Source organism: Vidua macroura, chromosome 15 (assembly GCF_024509145.1).
Source record: "Vidua macroura isolate BioBank_ID:100142 chromosome 15, ASM2450914v1, whole genome shotgun sequence".
Taxonomy (NCBI): Eukaryota; Metazoa; Chordata; class Aves; order Passeriformes; family Viduidae; genus Vidua; species Vidua macroura.
The window spans coordinates 13372681-13385156 of record NC_071585.1 but is presented as its reverse complement, the minus strand read 5'-3'; the positions used below and the strand labels follow the sequence as shown (position 1 = coordinate 13385156).

The 12476-nt window shown below is 45.5% G+C and overlaps 1 protein-coding gene across 4 annotated transcripts in view; it reads right to left on the bottom strand.

Moving 5' to 3' along the window:
• The window catches only part of GRIA1 (glutamate ionotropic receptor AMPA type subunit 1), a 119745-nt gene that overhangs the window by 49869 nt on the left and 57400 nt on the right, over positions 1-12476 (bottom strand). For all 4 annotated transcript variants that reach the window (XR_008439466.1, XM_053990879.1, XM_053990880.1 and 1 more), the window contains exons 4-5: positions 11672-11856; positions 7203-7256 (exon numbers count right to left, since the gene is read on the bottom strand). Coding sequence is in view for 3 of the 4 variants with exons in the window: in XM_053990879.1 (XP_053846854.1) it covers positions 7203-7256; positions 11672-11856 (239 nt within the window). In the remaining variant the exon portion in view is untranslated. The remainder of the gene's footprint in view (positions 1-7202; positions 7257-11671; positions 11857-12476) is intronic.

The window sequence follows — 12476 nt, the reverse complement described above, 5'->3', positions numbered from 1 at the left end:
CCACACCTCCAGGTTCTCTTTGTATTTCATTGACCTCACACTAATTGCTGGCCCTTTCCCTGCAGGTGCCTCCTGTGATGCCTTTGAAGCTGAGCTCTGGCTAGGCTGTGGCTCAGCAGCTCAAAAGCCACCCCACAGCCCAGCTGAAAACCTCCCTGCCTGTGCTCCAAGCCTCCTCCTTTCCTTGGATAAAGAACATTAGAGAGTCTCCTTGAAGACAGACATGTTCTTGAGGAACAGTGCTGCTTTCTCTCCTCCTGCTGCCTCTTCTGAACTCTCCAGATCTCCCCCTGAGACTGGCATATTCAGCTTTGAATGAGGAGAGGGAAAACCAACCCTTTCTCTTGAACTGCCTGGAGAAGGCTTGTTGGCTGAAGCCAACAGAGCCCCTCATCCCAGGGAGGAGTATTAGGTTTTTTAAGTCTCTTTCTGTCTGGGATGAAGAGACTAGAGTCTGCTTTCTCTTTTCTTTAATAGGTTGCACACTGAAATATTTCTTTTCAAGCCAAAAGCATTTAAGCAATTCACCCTGAGCTTGGGTGGGTGCCACGGAAACCTGTGGCAGCATTGGGAAACTGTCCCAGCTCTGTTTAAATGCATGACTTGCAATGCCAGACTACTTCCTTGTAGCAGATTTTATGATTACAAGAAACTTTGCAAAAAAACATTTTTGCTTCTGAATGGCTGTAGATCAGCTGAGTGAATACAAAGTGGCTCCTGTCATTCCAAGGTATGCCAGTGACCTACTGCAGGGAGCAAGAAATTGAGTGTTTCCAGGCAGAGCATCTCTAATACCCCAAATTATCTTCAAGCTTAACTTCTCCAGTGAAGCAGCATTCCTCACTCCCATCACTTTGTATTAATAAGGAGGGTGTGTCCAAAAAGAGCCCGTCTGCTCCAGTCTCCTTCCACTGTGCCTTCCACTCCTCTGCAGAGTTATTAAAGTGTCAAATCCCATTGCAGCAGCAAAATGTGTGAGTCCTCACTGGGGCTTAGGAGTACGTGAAGAAAGGGAAAAGAAAGACAGGAGAAGGGGGCACTGTGAGACAGCTTCCCAACCCTGCAGCTTGATGAGAGTATTTTGTCCTGTCTGTAGATACAACACAAACCAAGTGAGGTGAGAATCCAGGCTTTAAGCACAAGGGGTTGGAGATGAACAGCAACTTTTCCTTGGTGCAGCTCTGCACATTTTCTTTGTGATATTATTTGTCCAATCTTGCAGCTGCAGCACATTGTGGATATAAATGACCATACACATCTTGTCAGAAGGCTCAGTCCAGGCAGGGGAGGGGATGTTCTAGGTGGATGTTTGTGCATTAGAGAGCTTTCAGGGCATAAACTGATTTAAAGGTTTGGGGAATATGCCATGCAGTGGCAGATGCCATGAATTCAATCAAAGATATGATTAAAGGATGACCTGATCCCAGTTTACAAGGACCAAAACATCAGTAATGGAATATTTTGTCTAGCAAACAGAAGCATAAATCTGGTCGAGGAAGCTGAAGCTAAGCATGTTCTGACTAGAAAAGAGGACAAATGAAGTCACCATGAAGCAGATACTATGGATTTACACATCACCACTTGCAGCTGAGCTGGGGTAATGGATTAGGAGACTGCAAATGGCTGAGGAAACCTGTTAGTTTAACATCATTTTGCTGAAGTTTAAGCAAACACATTTTTCCTTCCAATAGCTGTAATATAAATCTGTCAGTTACTCACCTGATGCTCTGATTTTTTTAAGCCACAGTAAGTCACTCATGTTTTTGAGCCCTCATTAACTACTGCAAAAATCCTCCCAAGGTTGCTGTTCATATTATCCTGTGTGGGCAAGTTTTGTATCAAACCAGATAATTTTCTTATACATGAGACACTCAAGTTCAAGCAAAATTTAATTCAGGGCACTGCTGTGTCTCTTACTATCAGTAATTCAGATGAGATAATGTTATATGGGGTTCTTCTGCTTGATAATTTTTGAGTCAGGACAGAAAAGCTGTCTAGAAGTGAAATGCAGAATTTTCACTGATATATTGTCTTTCTCTGCACAGAAAATGAATTTGTCTCATGAGCCTACTTGCACTAACCTCTCAGGAAGCAGAAAGGTCTAACAGGCAAAATTTTAGAACCCTAAAAGTAACTTAGGACATCTTTCTCCAATAGAAAAATATAGAGTTTGCATCTTGACATCTTGCCGGGATGAGGAGGAGATGCTGTACACAAGCTTCTGGAAACTCCACAAAACCGAGTTTCAAATCAGTGAGTGATTCACACCTGAGCATTGCTGACCTGGGTTGTGCCACCAGCCAGCAGCACTTCGGGGGGCAGGAGACAGCACTGAGAACTGAGGGGGGACTCACATAAACACGGCAGCTTTCAAGCTGATGGGGGACAGAACTACAACGTTTCAGCTCCGGGCAAGCAGGGAATGGAGCCATGGACACACTGCTGGTGGCACAGGTCACACTGTGCTGGGGCAGTGCCACAGGTGTCACTGTGCTGGGGCAGGTACAGACCTTGCTTGGGCACCACAACCCTCCCCACACAGCCACAGCACGTGCTGCAGCTGTGGCTGTCCTGCCCTGCTTTAGGGGAGCTGCTCTCTGCCTGTGGATGGCCAGTTCGGGAGGGTTCCTCTTCCCTCTCTGCACCCAGTGTTGGTCTCACATTCAGTCTCAGCCCTGGTGGTGCAGAAGTTCTTCCTTCTGTTTTTCAGGTGCAAAAAAATCTAAGCTGCCCATCCAGCCCAGAGGAGAACTGGATTAACCCAGCACATCTTGTCTGACTCCTGCTGGAGGCACTCTGCCGACAAAGCTGCTGTGCTGGGGGAAGTGATCATGCCAAACGATTTTTTTCTCTTTTTCTTTTATATATTCTCTATTTTTTTACACATATATTTGTAGCTCTGTGGCCTATTGTATCTGTGGCTACCTTTCCCAGTACTTTTCCCTACCTTTTCCGTAGGCAGAAAGACAAAACACATTCCGAAGCCCCAGTCCTATCTTGGTTCTTTCTGAGAAGCAAGGCTGAATAACAGCTCTTCAAGACACATTTTCATAAACAAAGTTTAGTTTCCATCTGAGGGGGAAGGATTTAGAGGTGCTTGAACTGAGGAAAATTGCATTACCTCTTGTGCTCCTAATTGGTGATTTTTGTCAATTATGCTAATTTGCTAAACTTGTAACACTGCATTCACCCCATGGGGTGGTGGGCATTTTGTGAACATTTTTCCATATCTGCCTCTGGAGACCTCCAGTAAAGACCAACCTTTATATTACCTCCTATACTAATATTTTCTCAAAAGTATGTTGTTTTATTTCTAGGTTCCTTAAGGCATCACTGGTAACCTCCACCAGCACAACTGCCAGCAAAGGGAAAGTGTCCATGGCCTAACCTGCTGACACAGGCTGATGAAGAGTGGCACAGGAAAAAGTGCTTACCTTTGCTAATCAACACTGTTTTTATCTTTACTTTTCCCTGCTTCCCCTGCCATCAGCAATCTCATACACTTATCTATTCATCTTCAAAAAAAAAAGGGCACTTGCCAAAAGAACAGCTCGGACTAACCCACCAGGGAAGAAAAAAGAGGCTAAAACACTGGATGTGGCAGCTGTCTTTCATACTTCTCCTTTAAAGACAGGTCACATGAATGTCGCTTATTTAATGACAAAGATTTTTCTCTGCCCAAGCTGATGCTCTCCCACTGCTGACAGCAGTCAGCTCACATCCGTGGTGTAGGACAAACAGATACACAAAGCCAAGGTTATGGGCAAAAAGCCTGAACATCAAAAGAAAGGAATCCCAGAAGTTTCTAAGCTTGTTCCTCTGATAGTATTGACTATATATTTTTTTCCTCTTTGTGGTTGCTAGAACTGATGATCTCAAAGGCTGAGAGCAAAGCTTAGAAAAATGAGACTCACAGAAACAAACACTTTTAAAAGTTGCCAAATCTCTTTGAGTTCCACAGGGGAAAAGAGAGAGAGAGAGATATGACTGCAGGCTGCCAGTGCACCTGACAAATACCCAGGTTAGCTCTAGCAAAAGCTCATTGGGCTAACTCTGATGGGTACCAGTTAAAGACCAGAATTTCACCAGTTTGAAAAAGCCATGAAGAATGCCAGATTTGGCTTGAGGAGAGGGAGGGATGCTCACAGAAACCCTTCCCCTGGCAGGGATGTTGCAGTCAGACCTTCATAGGACAGGCAGGGCTGGGGAGACAAGAGAAGCTGTGTCTTTAGCAGGTGTAGCAGGTTCAGAGAAGGATATTTGCCCATGGCCTAAGGTGCAGAATGGTTTCATTTTGTTTGTGAACACATAAATATTATTGTCTCACCTTGGCAACAGCAATTTCACTGAAAAAGAAAGCTGTTCCTGCTAGGAAATACCAGCTTTCACTCGCTGCTGTCAAATTCTGCTCAGCACTTTACTACAGCTCACCCAGAGCAGCTGCTGGGCAAACACACAGCAAGGCAAGTGCAAGGCAGTGACTCTGCTCATGGATTGGCTGTGGCCAGACAGGGAATTCCTCCATTCCAAAATGTGCCTATGGATGATATCTTTTAGACCTTATTCAGCCTCTGCATTGCCTTGGAAACTCATTTTGCATTCCTGATGGAACACCAGTTTGAAGCTGCTGCAACTGGGCAGTGGTGTGCTGCTGCTTGGAATTTTTGGCTGTGTATAGGTCTGAAGAAACATATAGCTAAAAAGAGGAATTTAAGCAGAGTTATCCAGAAATGTTTCCCAATATTTGCTTCCAATGTGTCATTTCCATAACTGTGTCCCCATTTTTCCATGCCCAAGTAGGTTAAGCAAAAGGCAGGTGTTGAAAATTCCTCCCCTTGCTCCAGCTAGTGCAGGACACTTGGTGGCTACGAACGGGCTGAGGATTCCCTTGACCTGGTCTTCATACAGGGTGAGAGTCCTAAACTCAGGACTACCTCAGCCAGCACAGGGCACAAAAAATAACTCATTTGGAAACCCAACACTTCCAGGTTTTAGCTCTTAATTTGTTCTCTGAGGACTCAGTGCTCCAGAACGAGGCACTTCCCCAAAGCAGGGCTGTTCTCCAGGCACGCGGGCGCGCACGAGGGTACGAGCGTGTGTGGGCATCCTGTCATCCTAGGACACGTCTGCAGGGGAAAATGAGGGGTGTTTAAGGTCTACCACTATGAGTGTGAGTCAGTGGGAATAAATTACAGCACGCTACACCCTCTGAAGGCTCTAATCCAGCGATGAGATGTCCTCAGAAGAGGGTAAAACCTACTGTGATCTCTTGGATCAGAGCACTCGCACTAGGGTTTAACCCTGCCAGACGTCAGCTTCTGCCAATCTCTTATAAAATCCCTGGCCATCCCCACTAAGGGAGGTTTTCTGTCCTTCCTTGCTGCCCTTTGGTCTCAGAAACATGGGATTTTCAGGGCCTTTTTGCCATTATCCTTGCTAAACCCATTAACCAGTATGGGTGCAGCACATTACAGGAGCTGATTTGGCTTCTGGTGTCTGAACCTGCCCACATTGTTCTGCCCTGGAAAGGACCTTCTTAACCTTGAGGGGTGCCTGGATTTTTTTTAGAAATAATTTTCCCATGTTGTCTGATTATCCCCTACTCTTTTTTCTTTTTTTTTTTTAAAGTATTCTCCTCTCTGACTTTTGGCTCTTATGTGAGCTGAGTTTTAAGGAAAGACCAAAAGTAAAACTTGAATAATTCCTTTCACTCTGCTCCTTCTCTCCAGAATCCAAGCTGCTTGGAAAGCACACCAGTAAATTCTGGTGGTCCTGGCAGACACTGTGGGGCTCAAGGCCCCCTCCACTGAGCTGCAGTCAGAGGCAGAATGTCCCTGCAGAGGGGCTGGAGAAATGAAAAGCCTTTTGCTCCAAGTTAATTATTTATAAACCCTGTTGGCTGAGTATGCAACCTCTTCCAGTCAGCTCTGTCCTCTCAGCATTTGTGCAAAGGCTGAGAGAACACATTAAAGATGGGACAAGTGTACTTTGTCTGGGTGAAGGTGGGGGAGAGTGGTATCCTAATACAGAGGGAAATGTCCTTCAAATCTCCTGCACCTGAGTGTTAGTTCAGTTCACCTCATGCCTTTCATGCATTTATCCTTATGAAACTGTGCAGAGGGAAGAGGTGATATTGTCATTCATCCTTCCGTGTGGGTGTACTTAAAATTGCACAGACATGCTCACTCCAGTGACTCCAGCTCACTTTGCTGCTTAACTTTAATGAAGGGACTTTCATAAACATCCAGGACCTGGGTTATGGCAAATAATTTTTTTTTTTTTTAGATTAGCAATGGAAGTTATTGGCTGCTCTGTAGTTTTGCATGTCTCCCCCTGCACAAGGTAACATTTTAATCTCTGTAATTACACGGTAGGCAGCCAGCACAGGGTGCAGGGTCAGTACAGGGCACTGCAGGGTAATGATGTGGCCATTTTTGCCTGGTAAATTACAGAGTTATCTTGGGACTGAGAAAAGGAGAAGGGCAGCAAATGCTTGACTAATTGGTAGTTTAAAGTTTAATTACCCCTGGGCTGATGTGCTGCCTCCCAGATGCAGCTCTGTGCTGAAAGAACAGGTCCAGAGCCTGCACATGGCTCACTCCAGAGGGACACAGGAGTCCCAGGGGAGCAGCCTCAGCCCCAGACTGCCAGCAGCAGCCCAGCCTCTGCTGTGCATCCTCCTGGATGGATGGACACATTTGGGAGGGTAGGAGCTCTGCTGTGGAAAACCTCAATTTCTCTCTCTTACCTCTCCCCTAATCTCCCTAGGCAAAGAAATTTTCCATCCTCCTGTGAGTCTTGCTCCAGAAAGATGGTCCTGCCACTGACCTCAGGCAGCACCTCCCTGCATTAAAGGGAGAATCCTCTCCTTAAAGAAATCTTTGCATTCAATTCTTTCCCTAGAGCCATGACAGTCAGATTTCATTTAGCATCAAGGGGGGAGTGATAAAATTTCTTTGGTCTGCATCTGTCATCCAGCCAAGGTCAAACCACTACAAAACCCCAGCACACTTGGAGATACCCTGCAGATAGTCTTGCTGGCTCAAGAGAGAAAACTCCACAAGAAGAGCACAGCAAAAAAATTTGGTATTTTTTTACCTAGAAGGTGGATGAGAAAAAGAGTGTAGAGCTCAGTAATTATAAATTTAGTGCTTTACAAAACTGTGAGATAGAAAAAACCCCCACCAGTTAGGGTAACTCACCATATTTGCCAGAATGTAGTGGTACCCATTCCCATTTTTTTCAAGCGTGATGATCTGCAAGATAAAAAACAAATATAATTAGCAGAGATCAACTAAGGAAGAAGAATGTCTGTTATCTGCCCTTTCTCACTCTTATTTTTCCTTCTGAGACTATTCAGCTGTGAGCAGGACGACATAGCAAAAGAAAAGTTCCCAATCTTATTAGAGGATGGCCAGAGCTTTCACACATGATACCTGAGCAGCAAATCTGAAATTAGACAGGACAAGATCCCCAAGAACATTGTACAGGCAGGGAGAGAAAACAACCAAACCAACCTGTTTCCTACAGACTAGGGGAGGAAAAAAAAGCCTTAACAATATTTGCATTTCAGACATCAAAGGAACAAATGGGGAGTTGGAGTCCGTGTGTCCTATGACTGCAATTGAAACATTAGGCAAGACTAGAGAGCAATCCTGCACGTTCTCCAATCTATAGTCCCTGCTGCAAACACCTGCTTGGGAGAGATGGCTTGGGAGAGATGGAAGTTTAGGTTATGATTAAATTTTTGTGCACCAGTGTGCACCACTGTAGTTTCAAACTACATTTCCAGAACGAAGCTGTTTGGGCGAGCCACAGAAGATTCCCCTGCATGTTCATTGAGATAATTTATAGATCCATATGCATGGTGTCCCAATATATGTGCTTTGCCACTTATTTCTTTGTCCCTGACACTGCAGAATCAGGTTTTTATTTTCTTTTATCAACACAATTGCTTACCGATCTGTAACAACTGAGTTTTTCTATGTTAGCTTTTTTCTTTTCCACCTGTTGCAGATTTTTCTGTGACTGGGGGGAACAGAGGCACTGATCAGTGTCTTTTTCTCCCTTGATTTAAAAAGAGTACAGAAAAATACACCTAAAAGTCTGTATTATTCTTGCTGACTCCATTTTCCCATTGAAATGCCTCTCTATTGATTTCCAGCAGCACTGTTAAATTCTTACTAGTTTACTGGAGTCAGATACCATCTGCATTTGAGCCACTCTACACAGAAAGAATAAAGTGGAAAAAAAGGCCCAAACCAACATGCCCTCAAAGCCTGTACAAAGACAAGATTTGCCAGTTTCTGAGAGAACTGTGCTGTTTCCATTAGGTTTCTTGGCTGGCAACACCACCTCTTATTTCCATTGTCACATGAATTGATTCTGAATTGCTGCCTGCACTGCCAACAGGCACAGGCAAAATCTGCACAAACTGCAGTGGGGACAGAAAGATCCTCACAGCCAGAATGATCATAAAACCACTGCTGTGTCAGATTCAACCAGAAATCAGTCTACCCAGGACTTGTCTCTGGGACCAGGCTGGCAGCAGGTACTTGAGAAGTGTCAGATGAGGGCAGAGACTGATCCTCCCCGTGGGACAGCAGTCCCAGATTATCACGAACAGTCATTTAGGGATTTCCAAATGGATTATAAATGAGCTGACACTTGCTCTGTGCAACTGGTTCGTCTGCCTTAGCCCTTCTCTGATGAAGTGCTCTTGTATGCATAATAAAACTCATCTGGTTCTCAGCATTAACGTGGGAGTAGCAATTAACTCCAATGAAGGCTTCATTTAGAAGCAGTTCCTTACACAGCCAATGCCAGCTCCACCAGCTTTCCTGCCCAGGATCCCTCAGTGTGGCTTCTGCTGAGGTGTCGGGAGCTCTCAGAAAAATCCTGTCTACCTAAAGCTACCTACACCTCATTATGGGTGGTTTTGTGAGTATCTTCCACTGCCTGATCTAAGAAGCAAAACCAGACCAGACTTGTCCCTTTCCATTCATCAGCTGAGACTGACCTTTGCAGTAAGTCCCAGACCTTGTAGGAGGAAGGAGAATCTCTGGTGCACTGGGATGTCTAAGAATTATGATCCAATTCTCCTTTTCTCCAGTGTCAACAATAGCTGGCATTGGCTCCTTCAGCCCCAACTCTCCTTTGTTATTTTATGAGGTGTCAGAGCCGATGAACCGGAGAGGGCTGCCATCCAGCTCTCCCTGAGCTGTTAATCTTACAGCCCATCCACCTGAATTATGAAGCTCGTTTCCTGTGTTTTACACAGTTATTTGTGATCTTAATTTATTTTAAAATGCTTGCTCAGTCCTAATGTGTCCGGACAGCAGTAGCAAGCTGAGGTTATAATAGCATTTATCACTCCTCCTGACTGTGGTGAGAGGCTGTGCTGGGCTGCATGCTGATTGCTCACTTGGGCCACCTAGGTTTCATTACCCACTTCTTAATGGGCGAGTTTGACATCTATTAGAGAGAAATCCTCTCAGAGTGAAACACTGGCAGAGGAGAAATTCCAGTTACTCATTTTAATGAGAGACAAGGAAGAAACAAAAGAGGGCTTTGATGGAACACAACCCACCGAGCACTTATCCCATTAAGGCTACACAGCACAACCCCACGGCAACCTGCCCTGAGCCAAGGCCTGGCTCACAAATGACAGGTACCTGGGCAAAGATAAATCAAACCCTTGAGACACGACACAGAAATCTCCCAGAGAGAAATCAGGTCATTTTTAACACACAGAGCACTGGCTCCTCCACAGCTGAGGGCCGCCTTGCTGGAGTCACTGGTGTTTGTGTTTTTTGTATGGAGGGAAAATGAAAAGCAGCAGTGTGGGTGTGAGCACAGGTGCTGGACAGTCATCCCCAGCTCTTCTGCTCACCGTGGAGCACAAATCACAAATCCACTGCCGCTGAGAGACAGAGACAGGCTTGTCAGGGAAGAAGATAAATGCACTGAAATGTCCCTGAGAGGCTGAGGCAGCTCTTGGAATACCTCAGACGGTCAGAGGGACAGGGCAAACAGCTCAGTGACATTCCCACAGAGGCTGCTGGTGTGGTGAGCTGAGACACCAGCCCAAGTTAGAGGCCAAGTTACAGTCCCAGCTGAATTGCACATGATAATGAGCTGAACACTATCTTTGAATCCCTCCAGTCATCTGTATACTATGAAAAATCTGGCATTACTTTCTCACACTGGGACAACCACCTCTGCTCTGAGAAATCCTGGTGGACTTGGAACAAGAATGTTAAAAAGGATGAAAATGGACTACGCACATCTGAAAAAGTTGTTCACAGCCCTATCCTTCACTGGAGTGCTACCTCTCAGGCACAGATGTCTGCTGGAATTGCTCTGTAATTTTTGTAGTAAAACACAGCTTTGTACCTCTTCTCCCTGGGAACTGATATTTTTTATAGCATTGCAAAACAAATAATCACAGTATCTGGATTTTTAGTGCTCTTACAAATAGCTTTTCCTATATCTAGGTTTAACATTTGCTCCAGCTATGTGAAGAAATTTGAAAGAAAGCCTTATTTTCCTGCTCAGATCAAGAAGACTAGATAATACTTTACTGTATAACTTAACATTCTTTAAGCCAGGCTTAAAAACCCAACACTATTGATCCTAGAAATTTGATATACTCTAAAGAAAAGCCAAATTCACTGCCTAGGTCTTGTCCAAAATTTTGTTCAACTGCAGCTGTTCCATAGCCAGAGACAAGATTTTACCCTCTGGAATAACCTGTTTTCTCTTTCCTGAATGTGACCTTTGCTTTGAGGTTACAACCTGCTCTCTGCTTTATTATTCCACGTAACAGAGGAACACCCAGAGACATCCAGCAAGGATGGATTGTGCTCGTCCCTGCGCTGTGCATCTGGTGAAATGTCAGTCCCTGTCCCAGACGGGGAGCAGCTGAAGTGTGAGACGGAGATGACAGGTACCTTAGATAGGGAGATGCGTGAAGCACGAGGTAAGAGTGAGCTGATCATGAGGAGTAAAGCAGTGGAAATTGCCCTTTCCAAACCCTTCTAGTGGTGGGGAAGGACTTAGCTGTAGGTGTTAGAGGGAAAGGTCTTGTGGGGGGAGTTGAAGTGTGGACCCAACCTGTCCCTGGGCTTGTATTTGTCTCCTGTCCACAGAAATCCATATTCAGGACAGATGTACCATAATCCTGTTGTCCTGCTGGCCCAGGTGTGAGAATTTGGTGCAGCACATGGAGGCTGGAGGACCAGGAATCTGGCAGTGCCAATTCACACCTCCACCTTAACTTGAAAACTGAAGAAAGACTCTGCTGAATCAGGAGGTGCCACAACTTGTGCACACTTCTTGGAGGAATTAGCACAAAGCAAACTCATTTGGGAGCAAGGGGGTGTAAAGGGCCCAGCAAAGGAGTCAAACAAGGAGGGAGTATGGAGCAGTGGAGCTCACTCAGCATGAATTCATGAGAGCTTGTACTATTCCTGCAGCTTTATTGTTTCCCCCAGTAACACAACAGAGAAATACCTGCAAGAAACTGAGAAATACCTATACACACCCCAATTCCAATGAGAGCCACAAGGAGACAAGGGTCAGTCAAGAGTGGGGAGAACTTCTCCAGGGGGAAACAACCCTTCCCACCCTGCGTGCAAGACCCCTCCCAGAAGGCCCACACCACCACAACCTTGTTAAGGATGATGTTCAGCCTCTCAGACTCGCAGTCCACCACCACCAGCCTTTCCTTCTTCTTCTCCAGCTCCTGGAAGAGCATTCGGTAGCCCTCCTCTGTTGTTGTCAGGATGTTGACAGCTGTCACCTGCCAGTTCTTCTCAGCTGCAGTGTCCAGCACTTTCTGCAGGACTGACAACCCTAGGGTGGGAAGAGAAGGGGGAGAGACAGGTTTTAGTTGTGCAATGGCATCTTTCCACCCTCCTGGCAGCCTGTGTAGCTGCCTCAAGCCAGGCTGGAGACAGAGTCATGAGAGTGCAGCAGAGCTACAGAGAGCAGCTAATAGTCTAGATATGACCCAAACCCATCTGGGCTAGAATTAATGACTCCTGCTTTTTCTGGCCTAGCACAGATGATTCCAGCTCTGATTTTCCTTTGTAATCGGCAGATCAGTCTCGTTGATCAGGCCCTGCTGTGGGATTCAGATAAGAACTCTAATCCCCATCGTCCTGTCTGTCACTACCCAAATAACTTGATTTCTCTCAGCCATAGTTTCCTTCTCATCTTTGATCTGCTTAGGCTGTGTGCTCCTAGGGTTAGGGACACCCTCATCAATCACAGCACACTGTCACACTCAGCATGCTTCTCTCTCAGCAGCATCTCATCAGGAGACCATTACTTTTAGAATTATATTGCTTAAATTACATGCACAGCTTTCTAGAGGAGATGCACATAGCAATTCTCTGGAATCGTGCTGGACAACCCTAAATAGCCCTGTGCATTTGGGATATTCTGTGTGCCCATGCCTCATGACAACAAAG